The 13,993-nt window shown below is 50.0% G+C and overlaps 6 protein-coding genes across 6 annotated transcripts; 2 read left to right on the top strand and 4 right to left on the bottom strand.

Annotated features, from left to right (window-relative positions):
* Window positions 1–921: 921 nt before the first annotated feature.
* Window positions 922–2,211, bottom strand: Asppvi_008537 (putative nuclear membrane fusion protein Kar5; the record flags this gene model as incomplete). Its single annotated transcript, XM_043304403.1, has 5 exons — window positions 922–965; window positions 1,020–1,362; window positions 1,413–1,469; window positions 1,521–1,742; window positions 1,789–2,211. 5 exons carry the CDS (start codon window positions 2,209–2,211, stop codon window positions 922–924), a joined length of 1,089 nt encoding a protein of 362 aa, XP_043160338.1.
* A 1,060-nt stretch (window positions 2,212–3,271) lies between these two features.
* Window positions 3,272–4,159, top strand: Asppvi_008536 (mitochondrial 54S ribosomal protein uL6m; the record flags this gene model as incomplete). The annotated part of the gene is made up of 3 exons (XM_043304402.1): window positions 3,272–3,545; window positions 3,610–3,723; window positions 3,786–4,159. The coding sequence occupies 3 exons, from the start codon at window positions 3,272–3,274 to the stop codon at window positions 4,157–4,159; spliced, it is 762 nt and encodes a 253-aa protein (XP_043160337.1).
* A 209-nt stretch (window positions 4,160–4,368) lies between these two features.
* On the bottom strand, window positions 4,369–5,427 carry Asppvi_008535 (3'(2'),5'-bisphosphate nucleotidase; the record flags this gene model as incomplete). Its single annotated transcript, XM_043304401.1, has 1 exon — window positions 4,369–5,427. One exon carries the CDS (start codon window positions 5,425–5,427, stop codon window positions 4,369–4,371), a length of 1,059 nt encoding a protein of 352 aa, XP_043160336.1.
* Window positions 5,428–6,383: 956 nt separating this feature from the next.
* Asppvi_008534 (LSB5 family protein) lies at window positions 6,384–9,128 on the top strand (the record flags this gene model as incomplete). The annotated part of the gene is made up of 4 exons (XM_043304400.1): window positions 6,384–6,398; window positions 6,552–6,703; window positions 6,762–7,794; window positions 8,472–9,128. The coding sequence occupies 4 exons, from the start codon at window positions 6,384–6,386 to the stop codon at window positions 9,126–9,128; spliced, it is 1,857 nt and encodes a 618-aa protein (XP_043160335.1).
* A 177-nt stretch (window positions 9,129–9,305) lies between these two features.
* On the bottom strand, window positions 9,306–11,189 carry Asppvi_008533 (uncharacterized protein; the record flags this gene model as incomplete). Its single annotated transcript, XM_043304399.1, has 1 exon — window positions 9,306–11,189. One exon carries the CDS (start codon window positions 11,187–11,189, stop codon window positions 9,306–9,308), a length of 1,884 nt encoding a protein of 627 aa, XP_043160334.1.
* A 1,025-nt stretch (window positions 11,190–12,214) lies between these two features.
* Asppvi_008532 (MDR family MFS transporter) lies at window positions 12,215–13,909 on the bottom strand (the record flags this gene model as incomplete). The annotated part of the gene is made up of 2 exons (XM_043304398.1): window positions 12,215–13,662; window positions 13,726–13,909. The coding sequence occupies 2 exons, from the start codon at window positions 13,907–13,909 to the stop codon at window positions 12,215–12,217; spliced, it is 1,632 nt and encodes a 543-aa protein (XP_043160333.1).
* Between the last annotated feature and the right edge of the window lie 84 nt (window positions 13,910–13,993).

Below are 13,993 nucleotides of genomic sequence, written 5' to 3'. Positions count from 1 at the left end.
GTCCGTCGAGTCATGTCTTCGACTAGCTGTGGATCTCCAGGTATCTTCCTCATGCGCCAAGTCTGGGGATCTCCAAATCTTCTTCCCCATACATGCGGAGAGACGCCGAAGGTCAAAGTTGCCCGGCAAGTGCCGATGCCGATGCCGATAATTACAGTTCAAGACAGGGATTCGAAGCTTGGTACTGATTGTAGATGCGTGAACTTGCTAGACGTCCAGGTTGGGGCTGTCGAGAGCAGTCATGGGAAGTCCGAATCTTCGGTTAACACCCGCGTCCTTAAAAGCTGATGGCCATCGCACTGGAAGTCATCCTTAGGCATTTTATGAAATTGTTGTTCAGTGTAAGTTGTCGAGAAATTTTAAGTGTCCTCAATGTCGCGGGTTGCGGAAATACAGCACAGATACGCGCTATTTATGATCGTTACCAGGCTAGGTTACAGGTCCAAATTGCCGCGGTACATATTCTTCGACCTCGAAAGAGGAACTGGAGCGTTAACTCTTCTGAGTCCTCGGTGTCTGGACTCCGAAAGGGCAAACCTGTTACACATATGATCTATGGCTAGTATTTAATGATAAGATCCTCGAGTGATTTGACTTGCTCTGAGCGGACGAAGTTTACAAATTTGGGAAAATCAGGATAGCACAGTATGTCCAGCATTGGTGATACTCGGGGAATCAATGTGGCTTCTACTGGAATCTCGTCAACTCTTCATCATTGGTTGACCTAATTATCACTTAACTATCAGCGCCCATTCCCTCCAGCCTCAGGGTAATTTGGTATAATGACGGAAATAATAAACCCATGGAACTCCCCATTTCATATGCTCAAGCCTGTCCAGTAAAAAATCGAAATCACGACATAGGTATATGGACTAAATAATGCAAGTAGCGAAGGATACGTGAAGTTTGTAGAGAATGAAGCTAAAACAGAACGCCGTGGTAGAATCTCGTCATCGTAAGGTGAACTGAAGATGTGTCATTCAAAGCGATCAGACGCAAGCCTATGGGGGTCTACTCACCGGCACCGATCAAAAGAGCTGCCAGAGCTAATCTTGGATTGTGCGCGCCTATAAAACTGAGAAGAAGACCACACACTGTCCATGCAGAGTATGGTCCAATAACATTCCCTAAGATTGGGGAATCTCGATATCTGGTCGTCGTCTCGTCAATCATCGCTTGTAAGTTCGCAGCAGTCGCTGTCGCCTTGTCAAGGAGAGCCTGTGAAATTTGAAAGTTGGTTTCCATATGTTGCTGTAATCTATATTGCGCTTCAAGCGCATCGAACTGTTGCAGCTGAGCTGTATGTAAAGCTTCAGCTTTCAATTGAGAGTTTTCAAGAGATGTCTCGAAGTTTCGCAGTCGCTTCAGGGATTAGCCCAGTCAAGAAACCATCTGAAGGGCAAACCACAAACCTCGGACAAGCTCAGCTCTTGTTGTAGAATGAGTCCTAGCCTCTCTGAGAGCCATGACTGGTGTTGTAAGCCTTGTCAGTTCGTCACTTTCGGCAAAGGCTCACTTACTAGCGACGCGTCAAAAGTCTCGACATCCTGAAAGAGCCGGGCCACATCACCCTGCACAAGGGACTCGAGCCTGGACTGAAGTGAGAGCGCAAGTTCATTCTGTTTCTGGACATTCTGCTCATGAGCATGCACAGTTTGCGCTTCTCTGGTTACAGCTTCATCATAAACAGCTTGCAGCATCTGTCGCAGGTAGTTGACTTCATTGGTAGCATTTCGAATGTCCTGCACAAATGTCAGTCGTATTGGTATAAGATCGCTAGATGCTTACCTTCTCGAGGCTTGCTGCATCTTCATGTACCCTTGCAAGGGCTGAGGTTGCAGTCGTAACTACCGAGTTGACGGCAGACTCGATACCTTCCATTAAGTTGCCCAGCAGAGTTCTAAAGCCAGTCTCAGTTGCTTCTAGGTCTTGTGTCAGCTTCGCCTGCAAAGCTGCTGTCGCGTCCATGAAGGCTTGACGCTGGGAAGTTTCTGCAGACGCCATCTGAAGCGCCTCCTTGAGCCCGTGGCTAAGCTTTATGGAGCTTTCGACTATTGAGCGATGAAGCTCAAGAAGCTCCTCCTTCTCGGTCTCAAGCCGCGTTGCTTGACATATTACCACGGCATTCTGTCTACTATTACTATACGATGTCCACCACTGTGGTCGAGACTCCAGTGACCGTAAGCATGATTCTAGAATCTCAGTTGGCATAGAGTCGGCAGTGGTGGTCGTGGATTTATGATTGGAGGAAAAACCAAAGAATCCTTTCTTCCGCGGGGTTTCAAGAGTAACTGGAAGGCATGGAGGAGGGATTGATGCTCCTGCTCCGTCGAGTTCACATACTGCAAGTCGCGCCGCGTACAGGGAGCGAACATGCTCCAATGCTAAATATGTACTTGGTTCTGTATGATCCGTCGTTCCCCCTATCGATTGACAAGATGCGACGAGCCTTGAAGCCGCAATCCGGTTGCAAGAAGGTGACGACTTCATAGATTCAAGTAGTTGCACCGCTTCGTTAAAGATAGCATCATGCTGCTGCGATTTTGACTGTAGAAAGGATACCAGATCAATCTCTGCAGATGCGTTATGAGCAGGTACTGACATCCCTGACTTGTTAATGATGCATTGATAATTCCTTGTCCGAGAACATACCGGTCGTCAGCTTCCCAGCGAGGACAGGACTTGATATCAGCAGGAAAAAGAGCAACATGCTGGCAAGCAAGAACGTAGGCAAATGAGTCCTTGGCATCTGGCTCGAGAATAGAGTCTTATGCAGGACAAAGCCGAGAGTAGAGGAGAATCTATGGAGACCCTCGGTGGCAATGGTACTAAGACTAGACCCTAGAAAGATGCGAGCAATGGAGAATGTTGTAATTAATAGTCAAGAGCAGACAGCAGAATGCAAAGAGGAACAGGTTAAGTCTCTCATAAGACTGAAGCTGGGATGAAGTAGTCTGAGATGAAGCTGAACGAAACAACAGCGCAAGAAGCAAAGTGAAAGAGACAGACATTACACTATCAAGCGCAAACACAAAGATACGTTACATAAATCGGCCAAGCACGTCGCCAGCGAGCTCGGCAATATGCAGAAAGTCAATTATAAACAACATACAGAGTGCTTGGGATGGTTTGATCTCGATCTATAGGATGTTGATAGAGTCACGTGAGGAGACACTAACCGAATTTGGAGAATATGCCTTTCGGACAAAATCAGTTGAGATCCGGAGTTTCAACCGCTATCTCGAACAGTCGAAACACAATTATCGTCGCCATGTCGAATCTTCTACCCCAGAGCTGCTTGAGGCAGCTCACACGAAATCCCCTCCGGCAGACCACTCTACCTATCTTCCTGGCACCTGCATACTCCCACCCGCTGCGGACACAATGCTTTTCAACCACTTCCCCGACACACTCGCGAGTAGGCGGCGCTCCGATCTCGATACCACCAGAGGTTTCTTTAAAGTTTGTCGACCTGCCTCAGACTCAGGTGCGAGGCCGGTCAAAGGAGATTCCTAAGACTGCAATTGAGGTCAAGGGTCCTCTGGGTAAGCGACGGTGTGCATCCTTGAGTGTCTCGGAAACGGAATCTGACATACGGGTTGCCCATAGGTGAATTGACCTTGAACATCCCTCCCTTCGTTGAGGTCGCACACGATGAAGCACTCCGGAAGGCCAGTTTGACTGTTCAAGACCCCTCGATTGCCCATCAACGTGCCATGTGGGGTATGTAAACGACTCTTAAGATTCCCATACGACGGACCACGCCTAACTTTTGCGGCTTATAGGAACTATGCGGGCTCATCTGCAGAATTACGTACTTGGAGTATCAGAAGGACATATTTGCATTTTGAGTCTGGTCGGTGTMGGTTACAGAGCGAGCATCGAGTCCACAGCGACTACAGTGGAACCTGAATACCCAGGCCAACAATTCGTCTCTCTCAAGGTTGGATATTCTCATCCTATTGAGCTTGGCGTCCCGAAGGGGGTCAAGGCCAGCACACCGCAGCCTACTCGTATTCTGCTCGAGGGCGCTGACAAGAGCGTTGTGACACAATTCGCGGCGGAGATCAGAGAATGGCGCAAGCCAGAGCCTTACAAGGGCAAGGGTATTTTTGTGAATGGAGAAACAATCAGACTGAAGGCCAAGAAGATTCGGTGAACTGGGGTGGTTGGTATTTTACTTTGGCCTTTTCTTGGAACAGGGTTTGGGCTGTTTCTGTACATGTATATTCAAGCAGAGTCTCTCCTGTTTTCCCAGTTGTTATCTATCCCATGTACTTTTAGGCGCATCGAGCGTGCAGGGTCTAACAAAGATTTAGAACGGGCTTAGTGATTCGATTCAATTGTTGTTAGCGTTCGCATCCACTTTTATAGCTTCAGGACCGTCTTGACAGCGCTAATGACCTGGTCCTGGATGGCCTTAGGAGCGGCGACGACTCCCTTGTTGGCAGCCAAAGTCCGGCCCTTGCTAAAATCCAACCGCTGGCCATAGATGTCGGTCACTTGCCCACCAGCCTCGCGGACAATGAGATCGCCAGCAGCATGATCCCAGATCTTCTCTTGGTAGTCCTTTCTGACAGGTAGCCGTAGGTAGATATCCCCTGCGCCTCTAGCAATTGAGCAGTACTTGGCCTGCGAGTCAAGTCGCACGCTGGAGGAGGTGATACCAAGAAGCTGAGCGACGGCAGCATTGTCGCCTTGAGCGGAGTGGGCAGCTTCCACTCCTTCACAGAAAACGGCTTGTTTGATATCGGGAACGGGACGCATCGAGATTGGCTTGCTCTCGGCTAAAGCACCATTCGATAGGGGTCGGCTAATAGCTCCCTCGCCCTTGATGGCCGAGAAAAGTACTCCCATGCCGGCGCCATCAGTCTGGCCAGCGCCGATACTGGCGGTCATGGCAACCGAATCGTCCACGGGCAAGTTGGGGCAACCAATAGCACCGACCTTCACGTCTCCGTCCTCAATCAAACCAAGACACACAGCATACTGGCCGCCCCGGAGAAATCCCTTTGTGCCATCGATGGGGTCCAGAGCCCAGATACGACCCTTGGGACCTCCTGCGCTCTTGCCTTGGTCGATGATGTCCAGCATCGCATCTTCGCTTGGCAAGAGACCACCCAAGAGCTCATTGCTCTCGTTGTCTTCCAATCTGATATCCTTGACCAGTCTCCAGATCTCTGCGCTCAAAGTCTTGTCCTCCCGAAGGGAGCTAGCCTCCTCTTCGGCGACGATCTCATCGTTGGGGAAGTTCTTGCGGAGGGCTTGGATGATTAGAGCTTGAGCGCCGAAGTCGCCAATGGTGACGGGCGATTTGTCGTCTTTCGAAACCGTGCCCTTGGCCTTCTCGTGGAAAACTTTCTGTGTCAGAAGTGTTGCTCGCTGAACAGCCAGTTCGGCAATGTAGCGCTCTTGTTGGTAGGACATGTTGGCAGTTTGGGTATAATGGGGTGAAGAAGGCAAGGCGGGGAGGGAGGTAAATATGCGCGGGCGGGTTTTAAGGACGATACTGACTCCGAGCAGAAGAGTGGAGCAGAGGATAAAACGGGAGAAGATTGAAAAGGACGACTGGCGAACTGAGGAGCGATCAGCCGCATTTATAGACCGAGGACCCATTGGGAAGGTGAAGAAGGCATACGTAAGATGCTGCTCAGCAGCAATTGTCAGTGCTCTGGTAATACTCCTTATTCCAGATCGCCCCCAGTCATCAATCCCCTGCAGTGATAGTCATCATCCATATAGAATTATCTACTCCTGACTGTTTTTATCAGCGTAATCGGACGTACATTCGGAAAAGCCCAGGCATCCAGGCATCTAATTCCCACCTCTCTCCCCGCCCTAAACTACTTCGGGGTGCGGGAGAGGGGCAATCACGAGATAGGTCCTTAATCGGGGAAGGAGGAGTAGGGGTACGTATCGCTATCTACAGAGTTGGACGACAGAGATGATGTCTACCTAATTGTAGATAGTCATATACGCCACCCTTTCAAATTACTGCTGCATTGTTCATCAGTGGCGTGAAAGGCCTAGCATTCGGGGCCTTGCGCGAACCAGCCTCGTTTTCTTAGTCAACCGTGCTCGTGTGTTGGGCTTTTAGCACTGCCGCCAGGGCACACGACGGCCTCGGTCGGATTAACAGGCCTAACACGTCACCGTCTGGCTATTGCTGTGCCTAACTTCATAATTGTGCCGAGACGCTGATTTAGGAGCTATACACGACATTGCAGAAAACGAGCTCTAATTCCTCGACTACTGATCTCTGGGTCTCACAAGGGCCGAGCTTGTCAAAAGAGGAGTTACACTGAGTTCGCCTGGGGAAATCATTGTGCGCTTTGACTGCCTTGATACTTATTTACCCAATAAGACCTTTGAATGACAACGTCATGTTCCACTCAGCAGTAAGTGAGCATTGATCATTGATATAGGAATTGTCGCAGAATTCTTGATGCTTCATATCTAAGTCATCAGAGTCTGTCCGGGGGATTTGCATATCAAGTTCTTTGGAATTGATCATATGGAAAGCCATGCAGAACTAACGATACTTCGCGCAGAAACCATACTCGGCTGTGACCGTTCAGATTGAAGTGCTCACCAGTGAGCAATACGAGATTGAAGATTCGAGTGGAATTGTCGACCTCATCGAAGCGATTCGCATTCAGAGCAGCGGACCGACTGAAGCAAGTCGTGCGTTGCGTAAGAAACTGTCAGTTCAGCTATCTATCCCTTTCATCTCAGTCCTACTTATTCTAATGTTTCTCTAGTAAATATGGCAATCTGCATCGCCAGCTGAGAGCTCTTACTATTCTTGACTTTCTGATACAGAATGCCGGAGATCGATTCTTGCGAGAGTTCGCAGATGAACCACTGTTGGAACGTCTACGAATCGCAGCCACCGATCCAGTATCTGATCCCTTGGTCAAGCAGAAGTGCAAGCAACTTTTTGGGCAATGGGCAGTATCCTACAAGGACACACCGGGGATGGGAGGTGTGACAGCACTTTACCGGCAGCTTCCAAAGCGCAAACAGCCCGCCACCCAGGCCAAGGCGAAAGTTCTCCGTGATACTGGTAATACGACTACCACTGAGCCGCAACTGGGCCATACGGTCTCTATTTCCGTAGGAAACGGCCCTAGCACTGTCTTAAGCAGTCCCAAGCACAAACATACATCGAGCAAATCTTCTTTCAAGAGAGACAAGAAAGAAAAGGAGAAAAAAATACTTAACAGGTCGTTCAATTTGGAGAAGGAGAAGCCGGAGATGCTACAGACACTCGCGTCTTCCTCGGTCGCTAGTACCAACCTTCTGAATGCGCTCAAGCGTGTGAATCGAGAAACGCACCGGGTGAGCGAAGATGCGGAATGTCTCAACCGGTTTGAGACCTGCAAGCTCCTTAGACGGCAGATTCTCCGGTACATTCAGCATGTTGAGAGCGAGGAATATCTGGGAAGTCTTATCCACGCCAATGAGGAGCTGGTTACTGCTCTTATGGCGTTCGAAGTCCTGGACAAGAGTATAGACTATGATAGCGACAGTGACCAGGATGTGCTTGAAAGCGGCTGGTCTCCTGACCGAGACGATCTCAATGAATCTTTTGCCGGACTGGTCGTTAACCCTCCCAAACCTCCTCGGCCTCCTCGACCTTTGAGCATATCCGTACCGTCATCCTCGCAGCACAAGTACATTAGTGCCAGTGAGTCCGAGACCGATCAGGACGACGACGACGAGAACAACCCATTTGGCGACAGAAACGCTATCCGCACCCCTGGTTTTGAGAAGACTGAGCCTACATGGTATGTATCTTTTACGGTCTCCCTGCTACGCATAGTTCCACCTAATTCCTGTATAGGAGAGAAGTTTGAAACCGTCTTCTCTATTTCGCTCGTAACGCCATGTTCCCTATACTTTTTATGCCTCTGATGATTCTCCATGTCTACTATTTCGACGTTAATGAGGGGAAGGAAAATGAAGGGGGACCAATTAGCATCAACGGTTTAGAAAATCGCTCAGGCGGATTATACCCGAGTTATTTATAGTCAGCAGCACGCTCTTAGCTATTGTATGGGCTTAAAGGAATGAATTTCTAGAAATGGAGGCGATCTTTGCAAGTCTGCTCTTATGTATACTTTCTCGGAGCGTTGACAAAGTGCAAGTGAAATATTGCATCTATTATCGATTCTCAGTATCGAGCAGCTGAACCGGAGGATGCAGTCGCAAGAATGACATCTCATCTGCTCAAACTGAACCCAAACCAAAGCTCATGTAGTTTCGTTCGGTCTTCGCATCGTACGCTACGCGAAAGGTTGAACGCCTCCACCCTAACTATTTAGGCACCATTTCGACGTCAGCATCTCCCAATTGGGAAAACGGCAGTCAACATTTGAGTAACCCTTCCTGCCATGACTCAGTGATATAAAAAGGCACAGCAATCCCGACAACGACACATCTTACTTCTAACTCCTGACTCTGATCAGCAATCACTCCAACTACCACAACGTATCCGAAGAGAAGAAATGACCGCCCCAGTCACCGAAATCGCGCTCCTGCGCTTAAAATCTCAGCCTCCCTCCGCATCATTCAAAGCACTCCTCCTCGAAGGCATCAAAGCGCAAGCCGAATTCTCCTCTTACCCCGTCCGTATTTTCTTCCAAGTCGAGGATCCCTCGCTCATCTACCTCATCGGAGGATGGGACTCGGCGCAACAGCACTACGAAGATTGGATTCCCTCGGCTACAAATCAGGAAATCATGAAACAGCTCTCGGGAGAGATGGAGCTGGTATGGTTGCTTCATGTGGATGGTGATGCAGTGCGACAGGGGGAGTTACTGACCGAAGCACCTGTTGTCGCTGTGGGGCGGTATTTCATGAGCGCTGAGAAGAAAGAGGGGTTTAGCCGGGTTTTCGGGGAGGCGCAGCATCATCTAGAGGAGTTCACGAAGCCGTTACCTATCTTCAAGGGGTGGAAGATTGAGAAGGAAGAAGGGAAGGAGGAGTTTGTGCTGTTTAGTGGGTGGACAGAGGTACAGCAGCATCTCGACTTTGCCCAGTCAGAAGGGTTCCAGGAATTTTCGAAGATCAAAGAGTTTATGGACTCCTCGGAGATCAAGCATATTGTTCGATGGGAGGTTTAGTGAATGTGAAGATCCATTGACATCATTAGTTCATTTCTCATGAGGCTATGTATGTATGTGTGTGTGCAGAACGCCGTAATCTACAGCAAAACAAGTTGGGTATATTCCTCGAATGATTGGGTCATGAATATAGGAAGCAGCAGAATCAGACGCACGATGAAAACGAATGGGCAGAATTCAGAGCACTTTAGTTTTCATCCATTCGCTTGTTCCAACGCCCAGGTTGAGCCCGTTGCGAGCCCACCACCGACGGACGCGTCCCTCCGCGCCGGAGACAGGGTCCGCATCCTCGAGAGCTTCTTCAATGTCGCATGTTTTGAATTCCACTCGCAGACCACTGCGGCGCCACCATTCCAGAACGTTGTCATGTCCGTTCTTGGTCGGTCCAACCAACACCTGACTGTCGAAGATCATCTTGGGTCCCTTTAGCCCGTACCAGAAGTCTAGGACATGGACATGGCCGTGAGTGCTGGCAATGCGGGCAACGGACTCTGCGTGACTATACGGAATGCCCGAAGCATCCCACCAAGCTAGCGACTCCACTCGACCAGACTGTGCAGCGAGTAAAACGGATTTTCCTACTTTCAGCGGGATAGGATTCGATGATGGAGCATTTGCAGAGGCATTCTTCCACCATTCAAGCACCGCTGCTCGACCCTCGGCACTGGCAGACTCGAGTGCTCTTTCCGTATACCGTAACTCGAGTCCCGATGTTCGCCACCATTCGAGCACCTCGACGAAGCCGGCGCGAGAGGCTCCATCCATCGCATCGGCACTGTAATCCTTGTTCGGCAGCGCAGGTGCCTCCTGCCACCATGTTAAGATCTTGGGGTTCCCGTATATCGCCGACGCGCGGTACGGCAGTTTTGTTAGGCGAGATGTAGTCCATAGCAGATCAAGATGGTTCTCCGTCAAGTATGACAGTACGTCAGTTCGTGAGAACTTGAAGATGAGGTGACAGGCTAAGTCTGACAGCGGTTTCCACCGTGGTAGGCTGTCTATACGCTTTTTGATAGCAGCAAAGGACCCTCTTAGGATCGTGTATTCCAGAGATGCCGGAGTAGACATCTTGAGTAGGTGAGACTGCCATTCCTTAGGCACAGGCAGGTTTGTAGGAATGCCAACTGCTTTGGCAATTTCCCAATCTTGCAATTGTTCTTCGAATATGTTAAGCCATAACTCGAGAGGTAGTGATCGCGCGCCCTTCCGAAGATGCTGTGCCGCTGAAATTGCACTCGCCGACTGTTTGGTCGCTGACGGGACTACTTGTTGTGTACAGTCGAGAGCCTGTCCAGAAATTGTCGAGGACTCAGCGAAAGACAGCCCTAGGGTCCGCTCCATAGTATCGTGTAACTCTCCTAGACCATCCCAATGTAACTGAACGAGTTCCTCGGGACCGTTCGACCGCCAGAGGGCTGGTCTGACAATGTTGACCCAAGGCCAATATCGGTCGACTTCTGCCAGCTGTCTACTGCTAAGAGGATGTTCCCACTCCGAAACAGTCATTCCGGGTATAAGGATGACAGGTTTGGTTGAAATCCAACCACGAAGAAGCGCCAGCGTCAATGTGTTGGTAAGGCCAAATAGCATCGACCCCAGAGTTCCAGCATCGATTGGGGCAACAAGGAGCACATCAGCCCATTCACTGAGCTCTGCTGCCTTGGCTTTAAGCCACCTTCGGGCACCGGTTTTCTTCTCAAATGTTTGACTATCGACAGTATCCATGTAGTGAGGAATCTTGTTTGCGCCTGCTAAGAGGGCCGAAGGCTCGTCCGTGATCAGCCGTAGTTCGATATCCGGGTTCTGGAGAAGGGAGGGAAGTATGTTATCGACAAAGACGCTTTCCGTCGACAGTAATATGCGCCTTCGGCGGCGTTCCGATGAAAAGGCGACATCTTCCACGACTTCGTTCGAACTGGTATTGGTAAATGTCGATTGCCGAGTTGATATCTCCTCAGTCTCCCCATCAATCTCCATTTCAGTCGGCAGGAGGCTTTTTGAGAAAACACCCGCTAAAACACCAGATTTCGTAGGACTATCCGGCCGTAACCCCACTGCCATGCCAAGAATATGGCCAACACCCGCTGAAATCGGCTAGAGAAAGGTAGTGACGAGTTGACTGATACGGAGCAAAGTTTTGTGGTCCGAAGAGCAAATCGAAAAGTCCAAAGAGACTATCCGGACGCCAAGAAGGGTTCAAAGAGGGTAATTCAATGACCCGAGCTTTCGCCGTACACCTCTACTCCGCGAAGACGAGCGAAGGAGAATCTGCTAGTAAAAGCGACAAGGAAGCCAAAAAGGTAACCAGGACGTATTGACACCAGAGCCCAATGAAATCAGGTTACTTCAATTGCAGCCCAAAAAGCTCTCCTTCCATAGGCAATGATATTGAATCCATGTAAAATGTGGTGGCAACGCCCAATGTCTGCTCTTTAATGCAGCTTGACAATAACGGCTCGAACGTGTCAAGAGACGAGTGAGCTAATAGACTCGAATTGGTCGTATGGTCCAAGAAAGCGGTCAAGAACAACGCAAGAAAGTGGATCGTAAGTTAACTCGACGGTTCCCAGGATAGAGCTCTCGGTTCCAGGCCAATTTGCTGTAGAAAACTTGTTATGGTCACCTTGTCCCCCGTTTCGCTGAAACTTGGTGTCGCCACGTCTTCTCGCACTATCAGCGATGCTCCGTCTGTGACGCCACCGCTACCGCAACCGTTCGAAAGTGAGTCGCTGTGTCAAGACTGTGGAGAAACCACTCGAAATACCTGGAGCGCTGTGGGCTAAGGAAAGATACTCTGATACAACACGGAAATCTTGGGGGCAAAACAAGCAATCGTAAGACCCTCGCAGACTTCATGGGCCGCCCTTTTGTAAGGTACCTACTGTACGGCTATCGGCGGGGACAGAGATCATGTGGAATCTCAGGGCTCTGATTGGTTGATATAAACCACAACATAATTACGGTGTGCCAGTAGCACAGAAACTAGCTGCATTAGGAGACACTCGGCAGCTTATCTAGCGCCTACTTAAATATATATATATATACACACAGTATATACTTGTCTATGTAGAATACGGATAGCATAACTATTCACCGTCCCTTCGGGCCAGATTGTTGTGCAACTTGTGCTCCCGCATGGCCATGCTGGCCAAGGCCCCCAAGACGCTGAGTCCAAGTAATGTGAGGAAAACCGCCCGCAAAGAATCCATATATGCGTCTAAAACTCCTGCCTTCCAACCCTCGGGAAGCTTATGGATCGCGTCCAGACTGTCCCTGATGCGTGAGATAATCTCTCGGGCATGATCACGATCGCCGAAGCGCGACCACAGCCCTGACTTCAAGATATTTTGGAAAACTGCAGATGCAATGGTGATACCGATTGTGCTGCCTGTGCTGCGGAATGCATAGGATGCGGAAGTAATGACAGCATGGTGTTCGTGGTCTACAGCAGAAATAAGTGCCACAAGGGTGATGGTGAGCATGCTGCCGTAGGCCGTGCCCAGGCAGAAGAAGTAGACGAAAGGGATCCAAGCAGGTGTTGCCAGGTTCAGAGTGCAGATCAGGGCACCTGCAGCGACGAGAAGAATCATGGAGAGGTTGTTAAGTATCTTGTACCGTCCGGTAGCACGCATGAGAAACCCCGAAGCAAGAGAGCCAAGGGATGTCCCAAGCGCCTGGGGTATCAGCCTGACGCCAGCGGCAGTGGCCGATAGGCCCTCAACCTGAAAGTATAAGGGGAGGTAGAAGAGGAGTCCGAAGATCGCCATGGTACTGAACCAGTTGGTAAGACAGGCCGAGGATACGGTCCGGTCGAGGAGCAGACGCACAGGGATGACTGGTTCGGACGCAATGTTTGCCTCGATGTGAATAAAGATGAAGAGAAACACAGCGGAAAGCGGCAATGTCGTGAGGATCAACGGATGAGTCCATGGCACCTGATTACCTCCGGTATTAAGTCCGAGTAGCAACAAGACAAGTGTAATGACCAGCGTGATAGCTCCTAAGAAGTCCACCCGCTTCAACTTAGCCGTGTCAGTTTCCTTGACGGGTATCTTCACTGTCACGGCAACAAGGATGCATGATACGACAACGAAGGGCACCTGTATCAAGAAAGCCCATCTCCATCCCAGAGTGTCGTTGATCCATCCTCCGAAAACACCGCCGAGCCCGCTTCCAGCTCCATAACAGATGTTACCAATACCTTGCCAGACACCTCGTTTGCGAAGAGGAACCAGATCCGATGTGACAAATGTCGCGATGGCCGTCAGACCACCGCCTCCAATTCCTGCCACAACACGGCCTAGTACAATGGTCCCTTCGCTCTTGGCCAAACCACATATCAAGTTCCCGGCAGCGAAGAACACGTTCGAAAAAATTAAACCAGCGCGACGCGAGTAGATGTCAGTCAATCGGCCGCTCAGCGGTTGAAAGGCAGCATTGGAGATCAGGTATGAGCTGGCTAGCCAAGAAAGTAGAGAGAAGGAATTGAACGATGACGAAATGGGCGCAGTGAGAGTTGCAACGATTGTTGTATCTGCAGCGGTCAGTTATAGACTCAAACACTGCCTGTCACCGAGCCAGGCGAGGGTGCAAGTACCTAATGCAGCCAGGAAGACACCTAACCATATACATCCAAGAATCACAATTAGTTCCTTGAACGTGGGCTCCTGCCCTGGGTCGACTGCACTGTCATCATGTTCATGGGTGTCAATGCCTGGGGGTTGAGTCTGTTCCCTCAGGAGCGGTGTCTGCTCTGAGACTGTGGAGTGGTCGGACCGCATTCTTTATCTGAAGTTGAGCCCAATGCCGATGTCTCGGCTCTGGATGTGAGCAAGCTTGAGCCAGTAACAGTTATCTAAACTCTT

Source organism: Aspergillus pseudoviridinutans (assembly GCF_018340605.1).
Source record: "Aspergillus pseudoviridinutans IFM 55266 DNA, scaffold_6, whole genome shotgun sequence".
NCBI classification, from domain to species: domain Eukaryota; kingdom Fungi; phylum Ascomycota; class Eurotiomycetes; order Eurotiales; family Aspergillaceae; genus Aspergillus; species Aspergillus pseudoviridinutans.
The sequence above is the reverse complement of the archived record's forward strand: the minus strand, read 5'-3'. Positions and strand labels throughout refer to the sequence as shown.